The sequence below is a fragment of the Serpula lacrymans genome, assembly GCF_000218685.1.
Source record: "Serpula lacrymans var. lacrymans S7.9 unplaced genomic scaffold SERLAscaffold_3, whole genome shotgun sequence".
Lineage (NCBI taxonomy): Eukaryota > Fungi > Basidiomycota > Agaricomycetes > Boletales > Serpulaceae > Serpula > Serpula lacrymans.
The window spans coordinates 3025289-3049058 of record NW_006763292.1 but is presented as its reverse complement, the minus strand read 5'-3'; the positions used below and the strand labels follow the sequence as shown (position 1 = coordinate 3049058).

The window sequence follows — 23770 nt, the reverse complement described above, 5'->3', positions numbered from 1 at the left end:
AACATAGCCAAAGCAATCCTTCAGAAACCCATCTATATAACAGCATAATGCTGCAATCACTGTACACATAACTGTACACAGCCACTACCAAACAGAAAGACGACGAAATATATAAAATAAATATATATATCCTCTCCTCTCCCCCACCCACAGTTCATAACTCCATCACGGCGCCTCCTCACTCTCCTGTCCAATCACTACGTCAACCAATCCAAACTCAACAACTCTCTCACCCACATCACGATTTGCACTCTTACTCGTCGAACATGTCGAATCGCGCTGTCGCGAAAGTGAGTGCGAATGTGAAAGCGAGTGTGTGGACCGGGTCGGGTCAGGCATCGCTATAAGCACAGCGAGCCGAACAGTCGAGGGATCGCCTCCCTGTGCGTCCATCATCCCAGACGCAGTCACAGCCGCAGGTGTTGATATCGCAGCTGGATTTGTGCCAGGCGGAGACCGTGGTCGACGGGGAGAACGTGAGCGCGAATCTGAACTCGAAATCGACGGCGATTGTGGTGATGCCGAAGCTGTGAAAGGAAATGGAAGTCGGAAGCGTGTAAATGGCCGCAGGAAGCGTGGAACGCTTGTATGCGTGCTGAATTCGGTGCTTGGCGATGGCGATGATGTGCGAGGGAAGGAAGGCGAAGCTTGGGAGTTGGGAAGGTAGGAGGCTGAAATTGGCTGAGGGGAGAGGGAGAAGGTTAGTACGAATGAACATGCGATTGGGGTCAAGGAAGAAAGGCAAGGAAATGGAGAAAACGTACTGTGATGTGATTCCAATTCCAATTTGTACCTTTTTCGTTTCTCTCGTCTCCACTGTCCCCTCCCGTATCACCCATCCCACCACAGTCATCTCCCTCGCCCACCTTAACCTCCCACAACTTTGGCTTCTCCCCTAGCTTTGCTCTGCGCCCTCTACCATTGTTGGTGTTGTTGGCGTTGGCGTTGGTGGAGGGGATCCAGGTGCCATTGCGGATAGCTTCTTCGACGATACGTTGATGGCGTCTACGGAGAACGAGGGAGCGCAAGACGATTGCGGATGATACACCAAGGAGGAGAACGAGGGTGGCTGTTAAAGCAGGGCGGGATAGAGTGAGGGAGAATGTTGAGGAGGTGGGTTGGGTGTAGATCGACATGTGGTGGAACGAGGTTGGGTGTGACGTGAGGATGTGTGCGAATAATGGAAAGGAGAAGAGGTGCGTGAGAAGAGAAAGAGGGGAGAGGTTAGGAGAGAGGCTGGAGGGTATGTATAAAGTACGGACCTAAGAAGGTGTATACTGTGAGGGAGGGATGGTTTGCGACGTCGAAGACGTCGTCGGTGGTGGTGGGGGAAGAAAGGAGTTGTGGAGGAGAGGCCATGTGGGTGCGAGGGGTGGGTTGTAATTAAGGCGTCAGGGCATATTTGGAAATGCAGTGGGATAAAGATGGAGAGTGGGAATGAAGGACAGACATGATTAGAACGGTATAATTAGGTGGGTGGTAATAGGAGAAGAGAGCAGAGCGAATACGTTGCGTTGGGTCGTAGGGGAGAGAGGGGTGGTGTATGTGAGAGCAACGGTGAGTATAGCAAGAATAGCGAGAGTGAGAATAGAATGTATATTATACATGGTAACATTTACACCATTAGTGAGCGCAGACTAGGCGAACAAGGAATGGACGAACAGTACAGCGCAGAAGACGAGGTGAGGACAGAGTCGCTATCTGACGAGTCGGACGGGGTGGATGAGGGAGTGTCGATGGGGGGAGGTGTAGTGAAGGTCGAGTTGAAGAGGGATGGGAACGGCGAGGAAGAGGAAGAGGAGGTAGGCGTGGGGGGTGTCGTTGTCATCGTGGCAGTCGGTTAGTACGTCGTGCTCGTCGTCGTCGATGGCGTTGAGGACGGTGTGGTCAGCGTCACAGTCAGGGCGAGAGTAAATTAGTAGGAGGACATGCGAGTCGACGTCGAGTCGGACGGCGCAGGATTTGCACAATGGTAATCATTTTAGCCTTTCCCACGATCATCCGATATGTCGACACCGCGGAGTCCAAAACATATCTTTCCAGCTGTTCCCATCAACGTATGCATAGGCACTATTCTCTGAGAAATGGAATGACAAACGCCTCAGCGGAGCGAAGAGAGTATTCAACGCATCGCAATATCTTGCAAAATTATCTTAACTTGACAGAATATAAATCTAAATTCCACACAGCGGTTTAGATGAAGCCTTGGAACTCGTTCCGTTGTCCATACTCGGGGAGATTCAACCATTATTTTCTGTGCTTTCAGTGCACATTGTCTTGACGATCAGGCCAAACAGTGAGTTGGCCTTGTTGTCATTGTTTTGGTAAACATGGGACTCACAGAAAAATTGAAGTCACCTAACCTCGACGTTACCTCGTGTACATTGTCCGGCCCCATATATGCGTGTTATACCATACATTCATGTTTAGGCATTCAAATGAGACCTTCGTTTGACCGCAACGCTTCTTCCATTATCACTCTTTGTGGATAAGGGTGCACAAGTGATTCTTTTATGTCAGTATCGTGTAAAAAGATGTGACAAGTCAAACAGACTTCGTATGCATCTGTCGGAAAAATTAAGGCCTGATTGGTCCTAATAAGGTGGCCAAGGATTTGGGAACATGGTAAGCCGCAAGGGGCTGCGACAAGGCATTATCGGATCTGATCAGGCAAGTCCACTCTAGACCGGCTTCCGATCAGGCCAATTGGCAAAACCACAGTCATCACGCAAACCAGCAGAATCGTATTGAACGAGATTATCACTTTAACCACTATAATTAGAATGACCAGAGGAATGCCTCCTACTAGACATGTCATACCACTCAGTGTAATAATGAATATTGCCACAATAATGGAGCTCAGATGCCGAGTCTTCCTTAATCAACATATCAGGCATACAAAGGGTTTTCATGACCAAAAAGGTCGAACGAAATTTTCCTTGAACTTAAAATGATGCAGAAGCAACCATGGAAAATTATGTCATTGTGAAGTATAACTAATACAAATGGTTGATGTTCACTGCATTTTCAATAATATTTCACTTCCTGTTATTCTATCAAAACTGTGAGTAATGACTGAATAACAATTGAGTAACACACCTCATTCGTAACGAGTAACACTTGAGTAACACATCCAGTAGCGCTCCATATTGAGTAATACCATACCACAAGCGTTTCTAACTCTGATGTGATTGATTGCTCGTTGATGTACATGTTTGTCTGCATCAAAAATATGGTGGGTAAGGAACAATAATGTAGTAATAAATCTAAGTGAAACTACAATAGATCTTAGTTTAAGGTGATCTCTAATAAATGTAATGTAACATACCTCAGCCCCTGCCCGAGAGGCTATAGAAACGACTGAGGTATTCCTATACTAAACCCCCTACTACTTATAGTTGGAGGTGCTACTTGCTACAGTATAATGACTCCTAGGAGTACAATTGTGCTCCTAGGAGAACAATGGTGACCCCATGGAGTGGTGGCTATGCTCCATAGAGAACAATGGCTGCTTTAGCAGAGACCGGGTTTATCCGGTTTTGTCATGTAGTACAAAGGCTGGCCATTTTCAGACACCATGGCACCCTACTCAAACAAGATGGCAAATTACAATATTGTCTGCATAAGTAAAGCTCAAAACATACCTCGTTCCTGGGTGAAGTAACATTGCTTCCTGTTGGAGGTTGAGGATGAAGGCCTGGACTGAAAGGTAAGATGTTATGACAACAATGATGAGAGAATAAGTGGAAGGAACAGAGGAACCCACTCAACATTAAGAACCACAGAGGAGAATGTAAACAATAACAAAAATAGGCACTGTTGGAATCCAGAAATTGAGTCATGGCAGCCGAGATGCAGAGAGAGGGAAAAACAATGGGCGAGTAACCTACATAAATATGTCCCAATGGTTGCTCTTATATACAGACTGTGGCGTCCATGGAGCAGGTCACGTCATGTTAACGGAACTTGCATGGTTGAAGCCACTGAAGTTAATGTTAACAAATCCTTGAGCTTGAAATTTTGTCTCGCACCATAGTGGCCTAATGACTTCTCCTTCTACCAGTGATCATGAGCCGTCTTGCAATGGGTCCCAGAGCTGGACACCAAAGTCACCGGATGGAGACAAACTTCAGGATCCATTGTGGCGTCCAGCATATCAACACAACTACCATAGTTCCCATTCATAATATTATAATTATGCCGCGTCAATCCTTCTGGGTGGTGGTGGGAACAATATTGACAAAGATTCAGAGTCTGGTTTGAAGCCAGAAACTGAGGATGATCAGCAGAGGATTCAACCTGAAGAGGATTCAGAAACTGAGCCCGAGTTGGCTGTGGAATGTGGAAGACCTGCATCAAAAAGCCCTAGCCCATGTGCTGGGTTTGGTCAGGGCTGTCCTGTTGATGATAAAGGGAATTACATATACAGCCAACTCAAACAGTATGCATATAATCCCTCGAGTCCTGCAACAAGACAAGGGACAGAAGAGGGAATGAGGGAAATCACTGGTGAAGATGACAAATCCTGTAACTTGGGCGATCCAGTTATGTCTGAGGCAAACAAAGAAGTGAGTATCACCAATGAAGAAATATAGCTATAACCAACATACCTGGTTTCAATTAGAACTTGCCTGTGAATGCTGGTCCAAGTGGTTCTGTAAACAAAGTAGGGAAAAATACAAATTTAGCGGGTAAAAAACATGGATGAGATGATGAACAAGATGATTGGTGCACTAAGGTATATATCCATCAGTTTCTGTGTGATATGCGCTAATAAGAGGAATTAATGTTCAATAGCAGGAATAATTTCACCTGCCAGTGGACGGAAGGTTCGGCAAATTTTTGTCTCTCAGGTAGAAGTTGGTATGAATGAAAAAATGGAGGGGGAGGACAAGGATCTACCTTATCAGGTCCTGAATGAGAGACTTAACAAATTGGAACAGAGAGCGGGGGACATTGAGGCAGCTTTGAGGGGTATTGGCCATGCAATCAAAGAACAGATGCAAGCACTTCAGACACAGGCTAAAAACCTCATACAATGCGGAATAACAAAACGATGGTTGTGAAATGGGGACTTAATCATACCACACCAGAAATGATTGCCTGTTCAGCTATTCTAGTAAGAAAATATTTGTGTCAGTTTCAGATTAGGGACTTACCAGAGTTGCAGGCTTGTTGGGCTCTTTTTCCTGATGAACACCTCAAAGAACGAGGAAGTGGTTCTGGCATTAGCTGGCATGAGGACTTTGAAAACTACCTGCAATATCTGCTCAGTGGAGTTAAAAGAAGGAAGGCAAGTGTCTTGAATATTTTTGTTGATGGGATGAAATTCTCTTCCCAAACACGAAAAACGGATTTGAAGGCCGACTAAGCGACAAAGATAGAGAAGAGTCAATGAGGGAAGTGATGGCTGCGTTGAACAACAATGAAGAACAGCCACTCACTAGTGATGAATGCAACACATTTGATGGAGGTGTTGAAGAGCGAGCTGGCGGTGACAGCAATGAGGATACTGATGATGAGGGGGGGGAACAAGATTTGGAAGCATCCCCAAGTGAACTCAATCATTCAGCCATCAATCATCAATCATCAATCTATCACTGTTGACTCAAACTCAAGCCTCAAATGCTTCTATCTCAACACATGCCTTGTTCTATTTGTAACTAATGTATTTTATAAAAAAAATGCCATGTGATAATCTTGCTGTGATATTGATAGACTCGGAGAAATACGCACATGACCTCCTTGATATTAGTGTTGGTAAGAATAGCTCTAAAGATTCCCAGAGCTCTCATCATGCATTATTCATCATCATCAACAATTCACAATGAAAATTCATTCCTTTTCCATCACTGTATATATGATAGACTGGTAATACAAGGGTCCAGAGTAAACATTCACTTCTTCAAGCATTCATGGATGAGAGGGTCTGTCTTGTTTCACCAACAATACTGATGCCGGTCCTCGGATGACACAGCTCAAGACCTTCAATACAGTATTTAAGATTGGAGTCAGACTAGAGTTTAGTAGAATACCTACAAGCATTAGAATCCGGTTCAACAATACCTTCTTGACCTCCATTTTTCTATTATAGTTCTCATGTAGAAGCTCAACATGCCATGGGCTGAAAGTAGGTCTTCCCCTCTTACCCTTTTGCCATCCAATCCACTCAATAAAAATTTTGCCTCCTTACTTCAGATGACGCAAGGTCTTGTTCAGTGCAATCAAAAATGGCACTTGCATGGCTTTGGATTCGACTTGCAGTGTTAGAATGCTGAATCTGCATACCATCGCGGAACTTCGACATTAATGTGAGTACAAATTCAGTTTACTACTGTATTCCCATATTCCTTACTTACCATATGCCCTAACCATGCTTCACCAAGTGAATTATGGAACCAAAGTGGCAGTACATCCTTTATATCTTATAGTTGGCCCTGAATTATTGAAGCTTTACTTTCAAACCGATGGAGGTTATTGTAGTCATTGTCAATGGCTGTCTCAAATGTACTGACAGGCTCGCACATCCACAACATATGCATGATCAAGAATTTTTGGCCCATCCATTTTACGGTCTTTTCCTTGGTGACTCGCTATTGCTTTGTCCATCTAGACCCAGCCCATGATCTATTGTATCCTCGTACTTTTGCCGGATCAATCTGGCACTGTCTTTGGCTTTATTGGCAGTGATCTGCACTTTGCGGGCAGCCTATTTGGCATATTGTGGTTAGTTGAACAATTCTTCATCAGTATCAGCCATACTTACCTGATATAATGTAGCTGGTGACATTTCTCGACTAATCTTGACTTCCAAATCTGAAGCTGGACTCATATGGCGCTCAGTGACACGTGTTTCTTCATGATGAGGATGTTCTTCAATGCCTTGCTGGGGCCTCTGCTGTTGCTCTTTCTCCTGTGTACACCTGCTTCTCCCACCTCTGGTATTGGATTTCTGTTTATCTCGTCGTTGTCCTTTGCCCATACTCACTTTGTTCTACTCCAAGTTATTTAATGGGTGTTATTGACAACAAAGTGGAGTCAATTACAACACTTACTGTAGGTGCTACTACACTTGAATTTTCAAGTCCGACAGCTGACTTATCTATAAGTCTTTGAATCCTCAACAGAGCACTATACACAATCAACATGGGGTCACAGCATAGGACGACACGAGCCAGTGCTACTCTCTGGTGCAAGTATTGCAATGAACATTGCAGCCATCGATATTTTGACAAGCAAGTTGAAACCTGCAGGCAGAGGTATCGGGATCAAGTGCAGGCTGCAGCTGGGCTTCACAGTCGCCAGCAACTAGCCTCTTCAATGGTTTCCAATACCTCAGAGAGGCCATCTAAATGTCCCAGACTTGATGCAAGCCTGGTGAGTGCCCATTTTCTATATTTTTGCTTTACATTCTTACTCAATAACTTGCAGTCTCACTCCAGTTGCAACCATGAGGCAGAGAAAGTACCTGACATAACGGACATTATTGATTGTGGACAAGGCAGCGAGGATTTGGAGTCCAGCCCTCAAGCTCAAGATACAGTGGAACAGCCATCACAGCGGCACTCAGGATGCTAAAATACTATCATTAGACACAGCTCCTGCATCTACTTCCACTAAATATCCCTCCCCAACAGCGATGTTCAAACCATGGGCCCCGTTTTGAACTCGCACTGCTTTTGAATATACAGAAACTGCCGTCAAGGGCTTATTCAATAAAGAAATTGTAAACACGCAACTCCATGGCATGCATAATGGATGGGTTTGTCAAACAAGTATAACTCTGAAAAACTACAAAGACATGGAACATTTGCTGAAGCTAGCACACCCTTATTGTGTCCAGGTACAATTATTTTGTTTTCCAATGCTTCTCCTACTAATTGGACAAACCAGTTTCAGAATGGCCACACCTTGGCCACGTACTTAGGCAAATTATATGAATTTGACTTTGTCTATTGGGACCCATGGGAGCTTTACCAAAACTGGATCACAGACAGAACACTGACCAGCATGATATATTGGTATCCTATCCACAAGTACAGGTGTTCTTGGAATAATCGCATAGGCATCAAGACACAAATATATGATGAAACATGCACAGCAAATCACTGGTGGGACATCCAGGTAATCTTCCTTTACTTACTTGACTCAATGCTGATGTGCAACTTTAGGACACTCTTCTTTGAGATGAAGGACTACCTCTCATTGTTTCCTTCCTGTTTCACTCTGGCTGTTATGATAACACATTTTTGGACCTTTAATTTTCATTCTCCTCTTTAACCTTTTACTGTAGTTTTCACACTCCGTGCCATGCGGCACTTTCCCTTTTGTTCAAACTCCACTTTCTCACGCTGCACTACCTTTCTTCCTATTTTAGATACAAGTCTTTCACGCAGTAAAGCTGGTCACATGGGCTGCGCCCTCTGACATTATCAGCCACTGCCTACATCAACTGTATAGTACATATGTACAAACAAACCTGTAGCAGTATATAAACCCCAATAGATCAAGGAGACTCCTCAGCGAGTCCTCCTGTTGTATCCTCACAACTAACTTGTTGAAGCCCAAAGGGTAACCACTCTCTCATCATTTATTTCTTTAGTTGGTTCTAGTTGTGCGCCAGAGTAACAAACTCTTGGTTGTTACACTGGCTCGACAAAGGTAATGTGATAAAACATGTTTGCAAACATCCCATCATCATCTGGCCCCTTTCCCTCCCATGATCCATCCAAAATGGATCAGGAAATGGGGGGGGTGCTCTTGTTGGCTATATGCCTGTAGTAAGTAGTTTTTCTCTGTGGTATTATTATTTTACTCCAATACTGTTCTAGCCTTGAGACCCAACAGATCCCTCTGATTGAAATGCAACAGAAACTCTGCAGTGGGCCTGTTTCAAACGCGAGGTATATCAAAAGGTAATGAGAGTGATCTTTGGCTCACTTTGCAATTGTGAACGGCCTGGTGAGGCCATGTCATGTGGAGACAAGATTGATCGAATAATTCATCCTGGAATTCCTATCAGATGCGTTGATGGTGAGGAAGGTTGCGCCATAACTACTACCTGTGCAGCACTAGCCAATTACTGTTGCCCCACTTGTTTGGTGCATCACAATAACTTACACAAAATTGATAAAACATACGAGTCACGATCAAACAAAAGCATGCAGCAAGTTTATATCAACTCCATACAAGCACCAACCAAAGGTGAGGCTGAGCATATTCTACAAGACCATGGGTTACATGCAACGGAGGTTCGTCCATGACTACCTATCAAAGCACTTGTAAAATAATAACTCTCGTTCACAGAATTTTTTTGGTCCATGCATTTCTCCGATCCTTACCGGTCAATATCCTACGATAAACTACACTCAGACAACCTTGGAAAATGAGGGAAACACCTTTGACCGCTTCTTTTGGCTGTTCTTGGAGAATATAATCATTCTTGTTTTATTTTTTACATTTTGTAGATTATTCAGTACCAATGTATCTACCTCACATACCAGTCACAGGAAGACTAGATGGAGGGCTGCAATATTTTGCGGTGTAACCCATCCAATCAAGAACCGCAATACGACTGTGTTCTTGTAAACACGGATACATCATGGCCTACACCAGCTTGAATCCATGGCCTTTTTGCACCAGCTTGACTCCATAGCCTTTTTTGATATTACCTCGGGTCAGGGCAATACAATATCGCCCTTGTAAAAATGTTCAAGCCTTCTCATGGAAAAATGAGAACAAAATGGGCAGGTGCACAGCTGTTTGACAAAGGAGAGTACAAGTTGATACTACCACAGTTTTTTATTTGTGGTGCACACATGATACGAGCATTTGATATGAAAGACGGGCACTTTTTCTTGAATGATACAGCAGACGCAGATGTGTTCTTACGTTTTGGTGGCTAGTACTACTTCTTGCCTGAACCAGTCACAACTTTAACAATGTCATATGTGTTTTGGTCGTTGTATATTCAGGCTGAAACCACTGTATTCTAATTGAGACTGATCAAACATTAATCACCTTACCAGTCAAAATATATTACTGAAAGGTTTTTGACTGGCTGACATGACCTTATTCTCCCTCAGAATCTGTATCAATTCTGATCCAGTAATATAAGGTCTGATCAGCTCCTCCACAGTTTTGCGTCCACCTGTGATTCCCACGTAATATATCTAACTAGAACAATAATTACTGCCTTGATGCACCTCTAATTAGATGGTTTAAAAGCCATTCTTGGGCCTCTTTTATTATTTCTTCATTAATTAGCGACTTTGGAGTTGAAAAAAAAGTCACCTGAACCAGCAACTACACTCGGTTAGTCATCAAAGCCGTTGCTGTCTATTGGAAGTCAGCGTTTCTCCCAGTTAGGCAAGAACTATATAGTTTTTTTGTCCTCTCCCACTGAGAGACAACTTGTTCAGCAACAACACTCATTTGCAGTCCGCACCACTCCAAATATGGTAGCAGCTATACAGTTCTGCGGCTTCTCCCCACACGGCGTGCATTCCCATTTGGCAACATTTGGTGACACTCGGTTACCGGCACATGATGATCAACAAGTTGTGTGACTTGTATATTATGCGAGCTCACTGTTCAGCACAGCGAGCTTGTGTATCTTGCTTGTTTCTCCACATCACAACACGGGACTAGGCTTCCCTGAAAGCCATGATATAACACATCTTATGTACTTGTACTTAATGCTATTCCAGCTATGCCCCAACTCCAGAGAGAAATGTTCAGCTATCACCAGAGATGTGTACAATACGTTCAAAGGCCGAGGATATTTCTATGGCATCCTCCTTGTCCTCCTCTTCATCCTCAAGGCCTTCTTGGCTGTCAATTGCCTGGGACATTTCTCTACTAATTAAAGAAGAATCACTACTGACAGTTGTTACCAAGGGGGTGTGTGCTGAAGCCTTGCTAGCACTTTCTCTAGGTCTGATGTCGACACTTTCACCAGGACAGATTGTACCAGTAAAACCTGGTAGTTGCAATATTTTGAGTAGGCGGGAAACATGGTATTTGTTAAAGCACCCGCGCTCCATCTGGTGTATGCCAATTTGGAGGGCCAGAGGGAGATTGGTTGCGCGAACTTGGTCTCCGCATGCACACATGTATGCATCTTCATCCCCGAAGTAAGTTGTGAATCACCTGATCTCAACATTAAGGCGGTCAATTTCTTCACTGGCACGGCAGATTTTGAAGTACTGATCCATTGCAAGACGGCCCGCAGGGGTTGCCCAGGGTTTACTTGTTATATCCTGCCATGCGTCCCACAGGAGGTCAAAGTCTGCAAGAAAAGCGTACTCTACAACCTGCTTCCGGTCTGGGGTAGGACAAGGTGGTCGCAGAGCTTTGGCAGTGGTATTATAGTTGTTCAAAGCTGTCCGGATAGTAGCTGATCGTGCTTCAGAACGGAAAGCCAAAGTAGAGTTACAGTCAGTGGGAGGACAGCCCCTCAACATACAGCCAGCTGATGTGGAAAAAGTCCGAATACAGCTAGACAGCCTGTCCATTGGATCAGCTTCTGGAAGGCATACAACACCTCCAAGGAGTCATCCAACACCTTCGAGGAGTGATTCAACACCTTCAGGAGTGAGTGGGGCAATAAATACACAAATGCGTTTACTCCCTAGAGTACCTGCACAAGTTCCTAAAAGAGCAGTCATGCCTGCTGAAGTCCTAGGAGTACACAGAAGCAGTTGCCAGACCTGTCCTGCAGACAAAAACCGGGATTATCAAAGGACCCTAGATGAGGAACAGTCTCAAAAAGAGCAGCATGACAACTCCATGGAGAAACCTAACACTCCTGAGGTTCATGAAGAAACATCTGAAACAGAGGAGACATTCTTTGCTGGAATAGCAAGTACCAGTCCATCTAACACAGACCTTCCAAGGACACTAAAGGAAGCCTTATCACGTCCGGATGGAGAATTATGGAAGTCTGCCTTGGAGGAGGAACTCCTAAGTCTCAATACTAATGCAGTATATGACACTGTTCCACTTCCAAAGGGAGTGAAACCCATCACATCAAAACCTGTGTTCCGGTTTAAGTTTGATCAAAATGGAAATATTGAGAGATACAAACTCTGGATTGTTGCACGAGGTTTTACTCAAAGGGAGGGGATTGATTACCAGGGGGTTTTTGCTCTGGTTGCAAACTTAGAGTCGATCCGAATTATTCTAGCCCTGGCAGCAAAGTACGACCTAGAACTTGATCAAATGGACGTATCCACAGCTTATTTCAATAGAGAACTTGAAGAAGAACTGTACATGCTTCCTCCAGGGGGTGTTCCTATCCAACCTGGATACTGCTGGAGATTGAAGAAATCCATCTACGGGTTAAAACAAGCTGGTTGTACATGGAACAAAACTTTTGATTGCAAGCTCCAGGAGCTCGGCTTCACAAGACTAAATGCAGAAACATGTCTCTATGTGTTCCGGGACAACAAACAAATATGCTTTGTTGTTGTCTATGTGGATGACCTCCTCCTAGGAGCTTTATCCCGAAAATTCATGGATATCACAAAAGCCAAACTCAAATCCATATTCAAAATGCGGGACCTTGGAGAAGCAAAATACATCCTCGGAATAGAAATCCAACGTGATTGTTCAAACAAAACAATATCCCTATTGCAATGCCAATACATTGACACAGTCCTGGAGTGTACTGGAATGAAGAACTGCAAACCAGTATGGACACCAATGGCCCATGGATCAAAACTCCTTGCAAATGCTCCAGGGGAAGATATTGTGCAACACGAGATGCATATTGAAGGGCGCCAAGTGTCATACCTCTCAATTGTAGGCTCCCTCATGTATGCCATGCTCGGAACCCGCCCAGACATTGCCTACATCGTTGGAACACTAAGCAGGCATAGCTCAGCTCCAAGGAGCCATCACTGGGAAGCTGCAAAATGTGTCCTCCGATATCTGAAAGCAACCAGGGACATGGAACTACAATATGATGGCACAGATGTCCCCATGGACATGGATTTCTATGGATATTCAGATGCAGATTGGTCTGGAGACCCAGACATGTCTCGATCAACATCAGGGTTTGTCTTTATCACCATCCAAGGAGCAATCTCCTGGACAAGCAAAAGACAAAGCATGGTAGCTTTATCCTCCACGGAGTCAGAGTACATTGGATTGAGCAATGCTGGACAACACCTTGCATGGCTTTGGACATTTTTTGAAGAAATTGGACATGCTCAAAATGGACCTACAATATTGCACTGTGACAATCAAGCAGCTATCATTCTCACACGAGATCTGCAGTTCCGTGCTCGCACAAAACATATTCATCAAAAATATCATTTTATCCGAGATAACTTAGTATCAAAGGGATAGGCAGTAATCAGATATGTTCCTACAGGAGATATGGTTGCTGACATTCTCACTAAACCCCTCACTCACAAAAAACACTGGAAATTCTCTAAAGCTATGGGACTACAGTTGCACTCGAGTGGGAGTGACAAAACCGGATAAACCCGGTCTCTGCCAAAGCAGCCATTGTTCTCCATGGAGCATAGCCACCACTCCATGGAGTAACCATTGTTCTCCTAGGAGTCATTATACTGTAGTGAGTAGCACCTCCGACTATTCATAAGACATGGCTTAAATGATCAGTTAACGCCTCAAGCGCATCCCACGAACGCTCTGTGAGAGCAGAGTATGGGTCATCATCATCGGAATGGATGTCCTCTGACCAGAACCAACCACCAGGGATTGGGACCGCTTGAACGGCACCCAACTCATACTTACTTCTATATTTCCTGAGAGCCTCATCAAAGTTGTTGTATTTCTTATACCTATTACTGCTAACACCTAGTACCCTTTCAGCAGCATTATCCCTAAGTTTATTTAGTAGAATTGAACAGAATGGAAGGCCAAACTCACCAGGTGTAGAAGATCCCCACTTCTTGACCAACCCAGACAACATAGTAACCCTCCGGAGTGACGCCTTTTGCAGGAGGTTGAATGTGGTCGGGGCGAGGAACATTTGATTTGAACAATGTCATTAGACTGACAGGAGGTTGGGCAAGCAGCTTGTTTTTGATGGTGGGTGGTAATTGTGGACTCTCCAAGTCATAAGGACCTGCCACGGCCAGCTGGGGAGACTTTCTTGGGGTGGTTGTCACAGAGATAGCATCTGTCATTGTTGTGGTTGTGGTTGTGGTTGTGGTTGTAGTGGTATGGGTGCTTGTGATTGTCTCCATGAAAGGCAGGCATTGTGCTGTGGGTAAAATCAATAACTTGAGCAAGGAATCATCTACTGACATTACCTACCAGAGCGATTGTGATTGTCACAGCGTGGTTTTCCAGGTGAAAATGAAGAGGTCGGAGGAATGGCACTAGAATTGGCTGTAGGTGATTGATGCATGCAAATCATGGCAGGAGATAGAGTGAATGATGATGTGGCTATCAATCACATACCTGTGTCATGCGCTGTCACGGACGTGTCCTGAGACCTGCTGCTGAGTACCGGTGGGTACTGAATACCAAGTCTACTATGCAGAACATCAATACATCATCATCCGAGTTGCACCCATGGTTGGTGTAAATGCAAAACGCCCTCAAAAACGTACCAGCTTGTCGAGTGGGAAGATCAGACATGTGGGGCGGACTTGAGGCAAGAATGGCATGCCAACAAAGCCTGTGCACAAGGTTTTGGGTCCAAAAGCACTTACAAAAAGAGCCTTAGAGTCGTATGAAAGTTATAGGGTTTGCATGCAAGGTGAGTGACTGATGCACCTAAAAATATAGCAACCCTTACATGAACGAGAAATGACGGCCGACGAACGATGCGCTTTGGAGGCACTGAGAGACCTCCACAATGCACCAGTTAGTGACGACAAAGATATATACAACAACATTGTGACCCTCAATGATGTGCTTGATGGTTCAGAGCCATTGAACATCAGTCATGTGGGTGGAGAATTTGAAGCACTCACGAGGAAACTCAACGGCAACTTGTGGAAAGAGTACATTATCTTAACTCAACATTTTCTTTGTCTTCTCATGAATTGTCAGCTACTATCACCGTAAATCATGTTGACCAGATCATCAAAATCGTAGAGACCGTATTATGCTCCGGGTTCTTGCCTTTAATCATCAGCTGACCGCAATTACAGATGCATACCTCAAGTGGACTTACAATTGCAAGGCATCTGGTGCTCAAGGTTTTCTAGGGGAACAAAAAGTATGCACCGGCAATGACTTACCTCGAGGGACAGGGTTTGTCAAGGTTCAGGTGGTGGACGTCTTTGGTAAGAACCTCAATTTGATTGAATGCTTTAGATAGGGTTAGCGCTGAAAAATGCTGTGTCATTTTATAGACGCCCAGACTTTCCAACTCAACATCTTTCCTAGTGACACTTTTATTGTGTCGGCTCTTGTTTGTCAAGGTGTAATGCCTTGTTCGCCAATCTCCCCCTCGGTAGGCATCACAGTGGATACCCTAGAGTTGTATCACATTGCATAGTACTTTTAGTTTGACTGTGTAGGTTGCTGACTAATTCTTCAGGTTCGGTACAGAGGATATCTTTTCCTCCAGTTTTCTATTGCCTTTGGTCTCTATCTTGAAGTCCGACAGCGTATCAGTGAGCTTGTGCAATTGGCTCTTCAACATAATTCACCTGAGTGGAGATTGAAGCACGCTTGCCCACCATGCATGTACAAGCTAAAGAACGAGGGCACTCTGTTATTCAAGATGATGTACACAATGGATGGCAATGATTCGCTCAAGTGAATCATCAGACAAACCTCACCAGACAATAACAATGAGAGGATAGGCCATTCATCACAACTTCCAAGCCCTCAGTATATTTGTGGAGATCACTACTTGCCAAGGGAGTACGTGGATAAATGGGCGCACAGAGTTCTAGAGGACATTCTGGGAGAGACCATCAGTGCTGTAGGACTAGCTAATAAGATTTATTTACGCTGACTTTCACACCTTACAGGACAACGTTGAAGATAATCTATGTGCTGGCCGCTAGAAAAATATGAAAGATGATATCGTGAAAAAGATGTGGGGCGTGTTTGATGAAACCGGTAAATTTTTGGCTCTTTGCCGCCATAGAATGTTACTTGTTGTTGTGGATATGGTGCAGAGTGGAGAATTGTAGGTCATTCACTACTATCATACTTTCTACATTACTGATCTATTCTTATAGGGCCAAATATCCTCTGGCTGTTGTTGTGAAACTGCTGGATGTCTTCGGTGAAGGTCTTGCAGGCGGGTTTGACATCAACTGCAAATTTAAAACCACTCTTCGGAACAGCCCTCTTGGTTCACGGGCTCACACACTCAATCACACATGTTTGGTGGGGGCATTCCATGGGCACGCTGTCGATGATGAGAACTGTTGTTAGAAAACCACACACAAAAACAAACTAACACACAATCCTCCCAGATTTCACGGAACTTGTTTATGGGCTTTGCCTCCTAAAACAGTGGAGTGGTCTGGTTGTTTGTGGGGTGGTACATATAACGATCCTTCAAAGTAAAACCCAGAGATGTATGAGTGTGGGTTTTGAGGAGGAGGGATAGTTGAATTTATAGAAGATAGGGGCTTAGTGACGAGTATAGATGAGCACTACCTTGCTAATTGTAGCACAAGGTAGGTCTGAGAATGACGAGGATGACAAGGTGACGAGGTTCCCAGTGATAGCAGGCTCCTGACGCACAGACTGTAGTGCTCAGAAGGACTCTAATCAAAAGGGATGACAATCACTTTCAAAAAGTGATGAGTGACGATGACAGCAGTTAACAGTGGTAGCAGTGGGAAGTGAGTGTTGTGACCACACTGGATCACAAGTAGTAGTGAGTAGTGAACTTGAGATTAGAGAAGAAGTCTGGATTCGAGTTCTTGTTTTTTTTACAAGGTAAAATACAGGGGTTTATATAGTAAAAGAAAAGTAGGCTATGCACAGTATAGCTGTGCAAAAAGAATGAGAAAGAACATGAAGGAAGGAATGTATGCTGACAAATTCTGTGTAGGTAGTACAGGATAAAGTTGTCAAAAAAAGGGGAAAAAAGGGATAGAACAATGAATGCTGTGAGTAATGTCACAGGTTTGTACAGCCATAAAGTAAAGTCCAATAGCAAAAAGAGAGCAGGAAAATCATGGTGTCATGGGAAGATACAGTAAAAAAAGGGCAAGGCAAAACACTATCAGTATCAACACAGTTCATTTATTGTCAGTCAGGCATTCTAAAAAATATGTGTCCATAAAAATGATTCAAAAATCAAAAATAATTGCACTGTAAATGAATATTCTGCTGAAAAAAAAGAAACTGGAGCCACCGGTCCACCACCTAGTCCAAATCCGACAGTTCCATGGCCTTACCAATGGACTGGTTGTGTTGGACCACCTGGTCAAACGAGGGAGGGAGAGGAGTAGTCCCAATTTGGAACAAGTGAGTCCCAGACAGTGTGTGGTAGGTGTAGCTGTAGCGAAGACAATGGACAAAAGATAAGTGTACCCAAGTGAATGGGACAGCGATGAACATGGGTGACGCAAGGGGATGAACCTTCTCCAGCTCAAAAATTACCCACCCACGCTCCAACCAGGCAAGACGAGCGACCGATGTTTTGATAGTATATGATGGTAGATCGACGTCATAAAGATGGACCTGTTGCCCTATTTGAACCGGCCGCCGGGCTTTGCTGATATCAGCAGTGGCACGTGGTAGTTGACGGATCAGCAACGGAAGCGGATAGGAAGTGGTGACATCAGAAATGGTGGGGGAGCAAAGAAGATGAGGAGGAGGAGGCTGGAGGTGACGAGGAGGTGAACTAAAATGGGGATCCAGAAATGACCGTCGGGTGAGAATAAAAACGAGAGTAAGGGACCCATGGTGGGGCTAGGCAAAGGAAGGGAAGTGAAGGAAACAACAAAAGTGAGGGCGCAATGCACTTTGTAGCCAGTGGCAACACAAAAATTTGCTGAAATGCCAAAACGCAGAAAGTACCGAATGGAAAAGCAAAGGTGAGCATGACTGGATTGCCTAATAGAGGTGGTGCTGATCAGCCACAAGTTTGAAAAAGGCAATATTAATTACTATTCCACGTGGCACGCACTGTGCCTGTGTGGCGCAAAGGCGAGTCTTTTTGAATATTTGCTTCGTTATTGACACCTGTCCATGCTACCAATCAACTTTGGTGCATGACAACACTCACAGACACCTCTGTCAATTGGATCACTTGGTGTTGTATGTTGAAGGTCTAGGCCTTGAGGACTTGGAGGGATGTGAGCGTGCATTCTCCAAGTCCAATGCTTTAGTGTCTTCTGTCCGATATGCCAGCATATTTCACCGAAAGCAAGTCATTGACACATACTTTGAACACAATGATACATTTGAAGTGTATCATAATCTATGTAAGTCTTTTTCTTCCCCCTGATGGCCATGGAACAAATAATGTATTGTTTTGATTTGTAGCTACATTCCTGTACAACAACTACAAGCAGGCACTAGACATTCTCGCCAATGGACCAGTCAATCTTGCAAAGGCAATGTGAGAGCTTCAGGTCGTTGAGGAGGGGACATTTGAGAGGTGGTTGTAGGAGGAGAAGCTGTATTTAAACGGTCTACGCAAGGAGCCGATAGAAGAGGCACTCCAAATGGAGTACTGGCAGAAACTGGACAAATTGGCAGTCAGTGAGTACGTGAAGCCGTCGCCACCGCACCGGACTAACATGTTTATTTCTGCTCTTTAGACAGGCTCTTGTGGCAGCAGCTAACATGTTCTCCTCGCAGATTCCTACAACACTGGTGGCGTAGAGGGCAGATCCAACATAAAAGATAGAGACCGCTCATTGTCATGCGCAGGAAAAGTACAAGAAGATTCTGGAGGCAGTACATGTATTAGAAGTGAAGCTTCAGGTTGTACGGCATTGGACTCCAGATGATCCGGAATGGCAATGTGCTGGCAGGCTCGTGGCCATGCAGAAATATCAGAGGGCCTTAGATCGTTTGGAGGGGCTTGTTGTGGCTTGCATGTTCGAGCTGACAAAAATGAATTGCTCGCAGACAGGTAAAGAATCATTCAAAGGATCTCAGTAAACACTAACAGGTTTCTAGGCTATGCACTACGCAAGCATATTGGTAAAGCCTTGTAAGCACGATCAGCTACTATCCGAACAGCTTTGAACAACTATAATACCACTGCCAAAGCTCTGCGACCACCTTGTCCTACCCCAGACCGGAAGCAGGTTGTAGAGTACGCTTTTCTTGCAGACTTTGACCTCCTGTGGGACGCATGGCAGGATATAACAAGTAAACCCTGGGCAACCCCTGCGGGCCGTCTTGCAATGGATCAGTACTTCAAAATCTGCCGTGCCAGTGAAGAAATTGACCGCCTTAATGTTGAGATCAGGTGATTCACAACTTACTTCGGGGATGAAGATGCATACATGTGTGCATGCGGAGACCAAGTTCGCGCAACCAATCTCCCTCTGGCCCTCCAAATTGGCATACACCAGATGGAGCGCGGGTGCTTTAACAAATACCATGTTTCCCGCCTACTCAAAATATTGCAACTACCAGGTTTTACTGGTACAATCTGTCCTGGTGAAAGTGTCGACATCAGACCTAGAGAAAGTGCTAGCAAGGCTTCAGCACACACCCCCTTGGTAACAACTGTCAGTAGTGATTCTTCTTTAATTAGTAGAGAAATGTCCCAGGCAATTGACAGCCAAGAAGGCCTTGAGGATGAAGAGGAGGACAAGGAGGATGCCATAGAAATATCCTCGGCCTTTGAACGTATTGTACACATCTCTGGTGATAGCTGAACATTTCTCTCTGGAGTTGGGGCATAGCTGGAATAGCATTAAGTACAAGTACATAAGATGTGTTATATCATGGCTTTCAGGGAAGCCTAGTCCCGTGTTGTGATGTGGAGAAACAAGCAAGATACACAAGCTCGCTGTGCTGAACAGTGAGCTCGCATAATATACAAGTCACACAACTTGTTGATCATCATGTGCCGGTAACCGAGTGTCACCAAATGTTGCCAAATGGGAATGCACGCCGTGTGGGGAGAAGCCGCAGAACTGTATAGCTGCTACCATATTTGGAGTGGTGCGGACTGCAAATGAGTGTTGTTGCTGAACAAGTTGTCTCTCAGTGGGAGAGGACAAAAAAACTATATAGTTCTTGCCTAACTGGGAGAAACGCTGACTTCCAATAGACAGCAACGGCTTTGATGACTAACCGAGTGTAGTTGCTGGTTCAGGTGACTTTTTTTTCAACTCCAAAGTCGCTAATTAATGAAGAAATAATAAAAGAGGCCCAAGAATGGCTTTTAAACCATCTAATTAGAGGTGCATCAAGGCAGTAATTATTGTTCTAGTTAGATATATTACGTGGGAATCACAGGTGGACGCAAAACTGTGGAGGAGCTGATCAGACCTTATATTACTGGATCAGAATTGATACAGATTCTGAGGGAGAATAAGGTCATGTCAGCCAGTCAAAAACCTTTCAGTAATATATTTTGACTGGTAAGGTGATTAATGTTTGATCAGTCTCAATTAGAATACAGTGGTTTCAGCCTGAATATACAACGACCAAAACACATATGACATTGTTAAAGTTGTGACTGGTTCAGGCAAGAAGTAGTACTAGCCACCAAAACGTAAGAACACATCTGCGTCTGCTGTATCATTCAAGAAAAAGTGCCCGTCTTTCATATCAAATGCTCGTATCATGTGTGCACCACAAATAAAAAACTGTGGTAGTATCAACTTGTACTCTCCTTTGTCAAACAGCTGTGCACCTGCCCATTTTGTTCTCATTTTTCCATGAGAAGGCTTGAACATTTTTACAAGGGCGATATTGTATTGCCCTGACCCGAGGTAATATCAAAAAAGGCTATGGAGTCAAGCTGGTGCAAAAAGGCCATGGATTCAAGCTGGTGTAGGCCATGATGTATCCGTGTTTACAAGAACACAGTCGTATTGCGGTTCTTGATTGGATGGGTTACACCGCAAAATATTGCAGCCCTCCATCTAGTCTTCCTAGTTTTGTAAAGCATTAGAACTAGAGAGTTTTATTGCTTATGTTTCTCACCCATTGCGCCATGGCTTTAATTAATCACTACAAAGCTTAATATTTTCATCTTCATAGTAAGAAGTAATAAACTGAATCTGTTACGATAACACAATTTTCGGACCTTTCCTTTAATTTTCATTCTCCGCTTTAACCTTTTACTATAGTTCACACTCCGTGCCTTACAGCACTTTCCATTTTTGTTCTAACTCCACCTTCTCATGCAGCGCTGCCTTTATTCTTCTTTTAGACTCAAACTCTCTCACACAGTGGAGTTGGTCACATGGGCTGCGCCCTCTGACATCATCAGCCACTGCCTTTATCAACTGTACAGTACATAGGTACAAACACTCTGTATTAGTATAAATACCCCAATAGATCAAGGAGACTCCTCAGTGAGTCCTCCTGTTGTTAACCAACAAACTCTCTGCAGCTTAAGGGGTAACCACTCCCTCATCACTACCTTTATAGTGTGTTCTTGTGTGCGCCAGAGTAACTAACTCTTGGTTGTTACATTAGGACTCGCTCTTCTACTCTCTCGCATGTTGTGCAAAAAGTCCCACTGGGCACCCGGACTCCAGGGTGAAGGAGATTTGGTTATTGGTTAGGAATATCCCGCATAGCAGATAGGTGCGCTCCTAGCGACGGCCTTGTAGTGCTTTGGGAGAAGAACCAATACCTGTGATACGCGGCCCCCAGCATTAAGGGGAGTACTTAGCTCAGCAGTTGGTGTGGAACCACTGTTGATTAGAATTTACATACAAAACTTCACTTTCTCTTTCCTCTGACCAGGCTGGGCACTTGCCTCCGCCAGTCTGGAGAAGGGTTGACAGCTTAACAAGCGGACCACCCCCTGACAACCGTTCGGACCAGGGTTTTGTACGAATACTTTTTATATATACATTTTCAAATACTATAGTGTGGGTAGTCAGAGATTGAGATCCAATACTCAGCTGGGAAGAGGTAGATCCGCAGATAGCAAGCGGGGACCCCCAGTTACATTTTTTTATTTACTTTACAAAGAGAACAAGTCGACATGTCGTCGCAACCCCAAGATGTCAACGCTCTGTTGCACAACATGCGGCAGCAGATCTTGGCATTAACCACACAACTAGCCGACCTGCAGGCAAATCTCCCTGCAGCAAACCCCTCGGTAGAGAAAAAGTTCAACAAGAAAGTCAAAGTTGTCGCTGACCCTGGCGCCTTTGAGGGAGACAGAGCGTGATTTGCTGAGTGGTCAATCAAACTCCAAATTTGGGTTAAGGCAAATTGGGATGCATTTGCCGACGATTTTGAGGTAGCCACTGCGGTGCTATCTTGACTAAAGGGACCTGTGGCGGGTCGATACGCCCAAGTTAGAATGCAGGAGTGCTACACTGCGGGAGTGTGGCCGACCTGGGACAATCTCAAGATAGAGATCAAAAAATATTTCAAACCGCAAGCTGAGCGTGACTGGGCGCGTCAGCAAATCCGTTCCTTCCAACAAGGAAACATAGAACTGCTGGAGCGCAATGTGAACCCCCGCATTGCAGAACAGATCTACTTGCAGGATACAAGAAACAAAAACCTGGCCCTGGCGGCTGAGGAAGTACGTCGAGTCGGCAGAGCCATGGAACTCTACGCTATGCACCAAGGTGGCGGGTCCACCACCAAAAACAACCAATCCCAGAGGCGCCCTGGGTCATCAAACCATCATAATCATTCTCACGGGTTCAAGCCGTTCGGGCTGCAACCAAGGCAGGGAGCCCCCATGGATATCGGCGCAGTTCAAGGAGGACAGATGTGCAGATTCAAGGGGAACTGCTACAATTGCGACCAAGAGGGACACATGTCCCGAGACTGCAGAAAAGGAGCGCAGGCCGCTCAACAAAAAAATAATCAAGGGCGCCAGGCACGCCAATTAGAATCCGAAAAACCGGACGATCGGCTCCAGACTCTGGCCGGTCTATCCTACGACGAAATCCGGGCCTTCTTCTACGATCAGCAGGCTGCTGAAATGAAGGCTCAGGGAAAAGAGTCCGGAGCTTAGGTCACTTGGGTGCCTTCGCTCCACGAAACAATGAAGTAAACCACAACAAAGTGGCCCCTGCTCCGGGGTGTTGCACAAGCAATAATGGAAAGAAGGGGATGACTCCCCAATTTGTAAATAGATTTCAAAATTTATCAGAAATATGTACTTGTATGAAGCATTGTAACTGTAATATTTATGATACTACCACTGCACCAGTGTCTCCCTTGGAGTGTGGCCCCGGCGAGACAAACAATAGGGTGCTTGATTCTGGTAAAAATAAAATAGAAAAACATGTAACTTTTGATACCTCTTCTTCTTCAATGGAGCCACCCTTTCCCGAAATCCCAAGGTCTGCGTTGATGCGCATGTATTTATTCCAAAAGGAGATCTGTTTAGACATTGGTGTGGAAAACCTTGCCCGGGGCATAGTACACCCAACCAGCGCACTGCTTGATTCAGGTGCTAACAGAATCTTCATAGATCAGGCCTGGGCGGAGCAAATTGGACTCCCCCTTGTAAAATTAGATGTATCTATTCCCGTCTATAATGTTGACGGTATGCTTAACACGGGTGGCTGCATCACGCACAAATGTTCTTTTGTGGTCAAATACCAAGGACACAGAGAACGAGTCACCGCCGAAGCTACCCAAATAGGGAAGATTAATTTAATCTTAGGCTGGACCTAGCTATTTAAACACA

At 44.6% G+C, this 23770-nt stretch overlaps 7 protein-coding genes across 7 annotated transcripts; 4 read left to right on the top strand and 3 right to left on the bottom strand.

The window, feature by feature from the left end:
- Positions 1-14: 14 nt before the first annotated feature.
- SERLADRAFT_459697 (uncharacterized protein) lies at positions 15-1946 on the bottom strand (the record flags this gene model as incomplete). Its single annotated transcript, XM_007314995.1, has 4 exons — positions 15-681; positions 765-1069; positions 1263-1277; positions 1663-1946. The coding sequence occupies 4 exons, from the start codon at positions 1826-1828 to the stop codon at positions 166-168; spliced, it is 1002 nt and encodes a 333-aa protein (XP_007315057.1).
- A 4622-nt stretch (positions 1947-6568) lies between these two features.
- SERLADRAFT_406238 (uncharacterized protein) lies at positions 6569-7348 on the bottom strand (the record flags this gene model as incomplete). Its single annotated transcript, XM_007314994.1, has 4 exons — positions 6569-6709; positions 6767-6994; positions 7056-7131; positions 7248-7348. The coding sequence occupies 4 exons, from the start codon at positions 7346-7348 to the stop codon at positions 6569-6571; spliced, it is 546 nt and encodes a 181-aa protein (XP_007315056.1).
- Positions 7349-13898: 6550 nt separating this feature from the next.
- On the bottom strand, positions 13899-15173 carry SERLADRAFT_406237 (uncharacterized protein; the record flags this gene model as incomplete). Its single annotated transcript, XM_007314993.1, has 6 exons — positions 13899-14155; positions 14293-14367; positions 14440-14497; positions 14592-14659; positions 14958-14975; positions 15161-15173. The coding sequence occupies 6 exons, from the start codon at positions 15171-15173 to the stop codon at positions 13899-13901; spliced, it is 489 nt and encodes a 162-aa protein (XP_007315055.1).
- An 837-nt stretch (positions 15174-16010) lies between these two features.
- Positions 16011-16380, top strand: SERLADRAFT_434744 (uncharacterized protein; the record flags this gene model as incomplete). Its single annotated transcript, XM_007314992.1, has 2 exons — positions 16011-16129; positions 16182-16380. 2 exons carry the CDS (start codon positions 16011-16013, stop codon positions 16378-16380), a joined length of 318 nt encoding a protein of 105 aa, XP_007315054.1.
- Positions 16381-18632: 2252 nt separating this feature from the next.
- On the top strand, positions 18633-19802 carry SERLADRAFT_406236 (uncharacterized protein; the record flags this gene model as incomplete). The annotated part of the gene is made up of 6 exons (XM_007314991.1): positions 18633-18673; positions 18729-18783; positions 18841-19045; positions 19156-19287; positions 19417-19652; positions 19695-19802. The coding sequence occupies 6 exons, from the start codon at positions 18633-18635 to the stop codon at positions 19800-19802; spliced, it is 777 nt and encodes a 258-aa protein (XP_007315053.1).
- A 2294-nt stretch (positions 19803-22096) lies between these two features.
- On the top strand, positions 22097-23089 carry SERLADRAFT_434742 (uncharacterized protein; the record flags this gene model as incomplete). The annotated part of the gene is made up of 2 exons (XM_007314990.1): positions 22097-22281; positions 22420-23089. The coding sequence occupies 2 exons, from the start codon at positions 22097-22099 to the stop codon at positions 23087-23089; spliced, it is 855 nt and encodes a 284-aa protein (XP_007315052.1).
- A 347-nt stretch (positions 23090-23436) lies between these two features.
- Positions 23437-23757, top strand: SERLADRAFT_346676 (uncharacterized protein; the record flags this gene model as incomplete). The annotated part of the gene is made up of 1 exon (XM_007314989.1): positions 23437-23757. The coding sequence occupies one exon, from the start codon at positions 23437-23439 to the stop codon at positions 23755-23757; it is 321 nt and encodes a 106-aa protein (XP_007315051.1).
- Between the last annotated feature and the right edge of the window lie 13 nt (positions 23758-23770).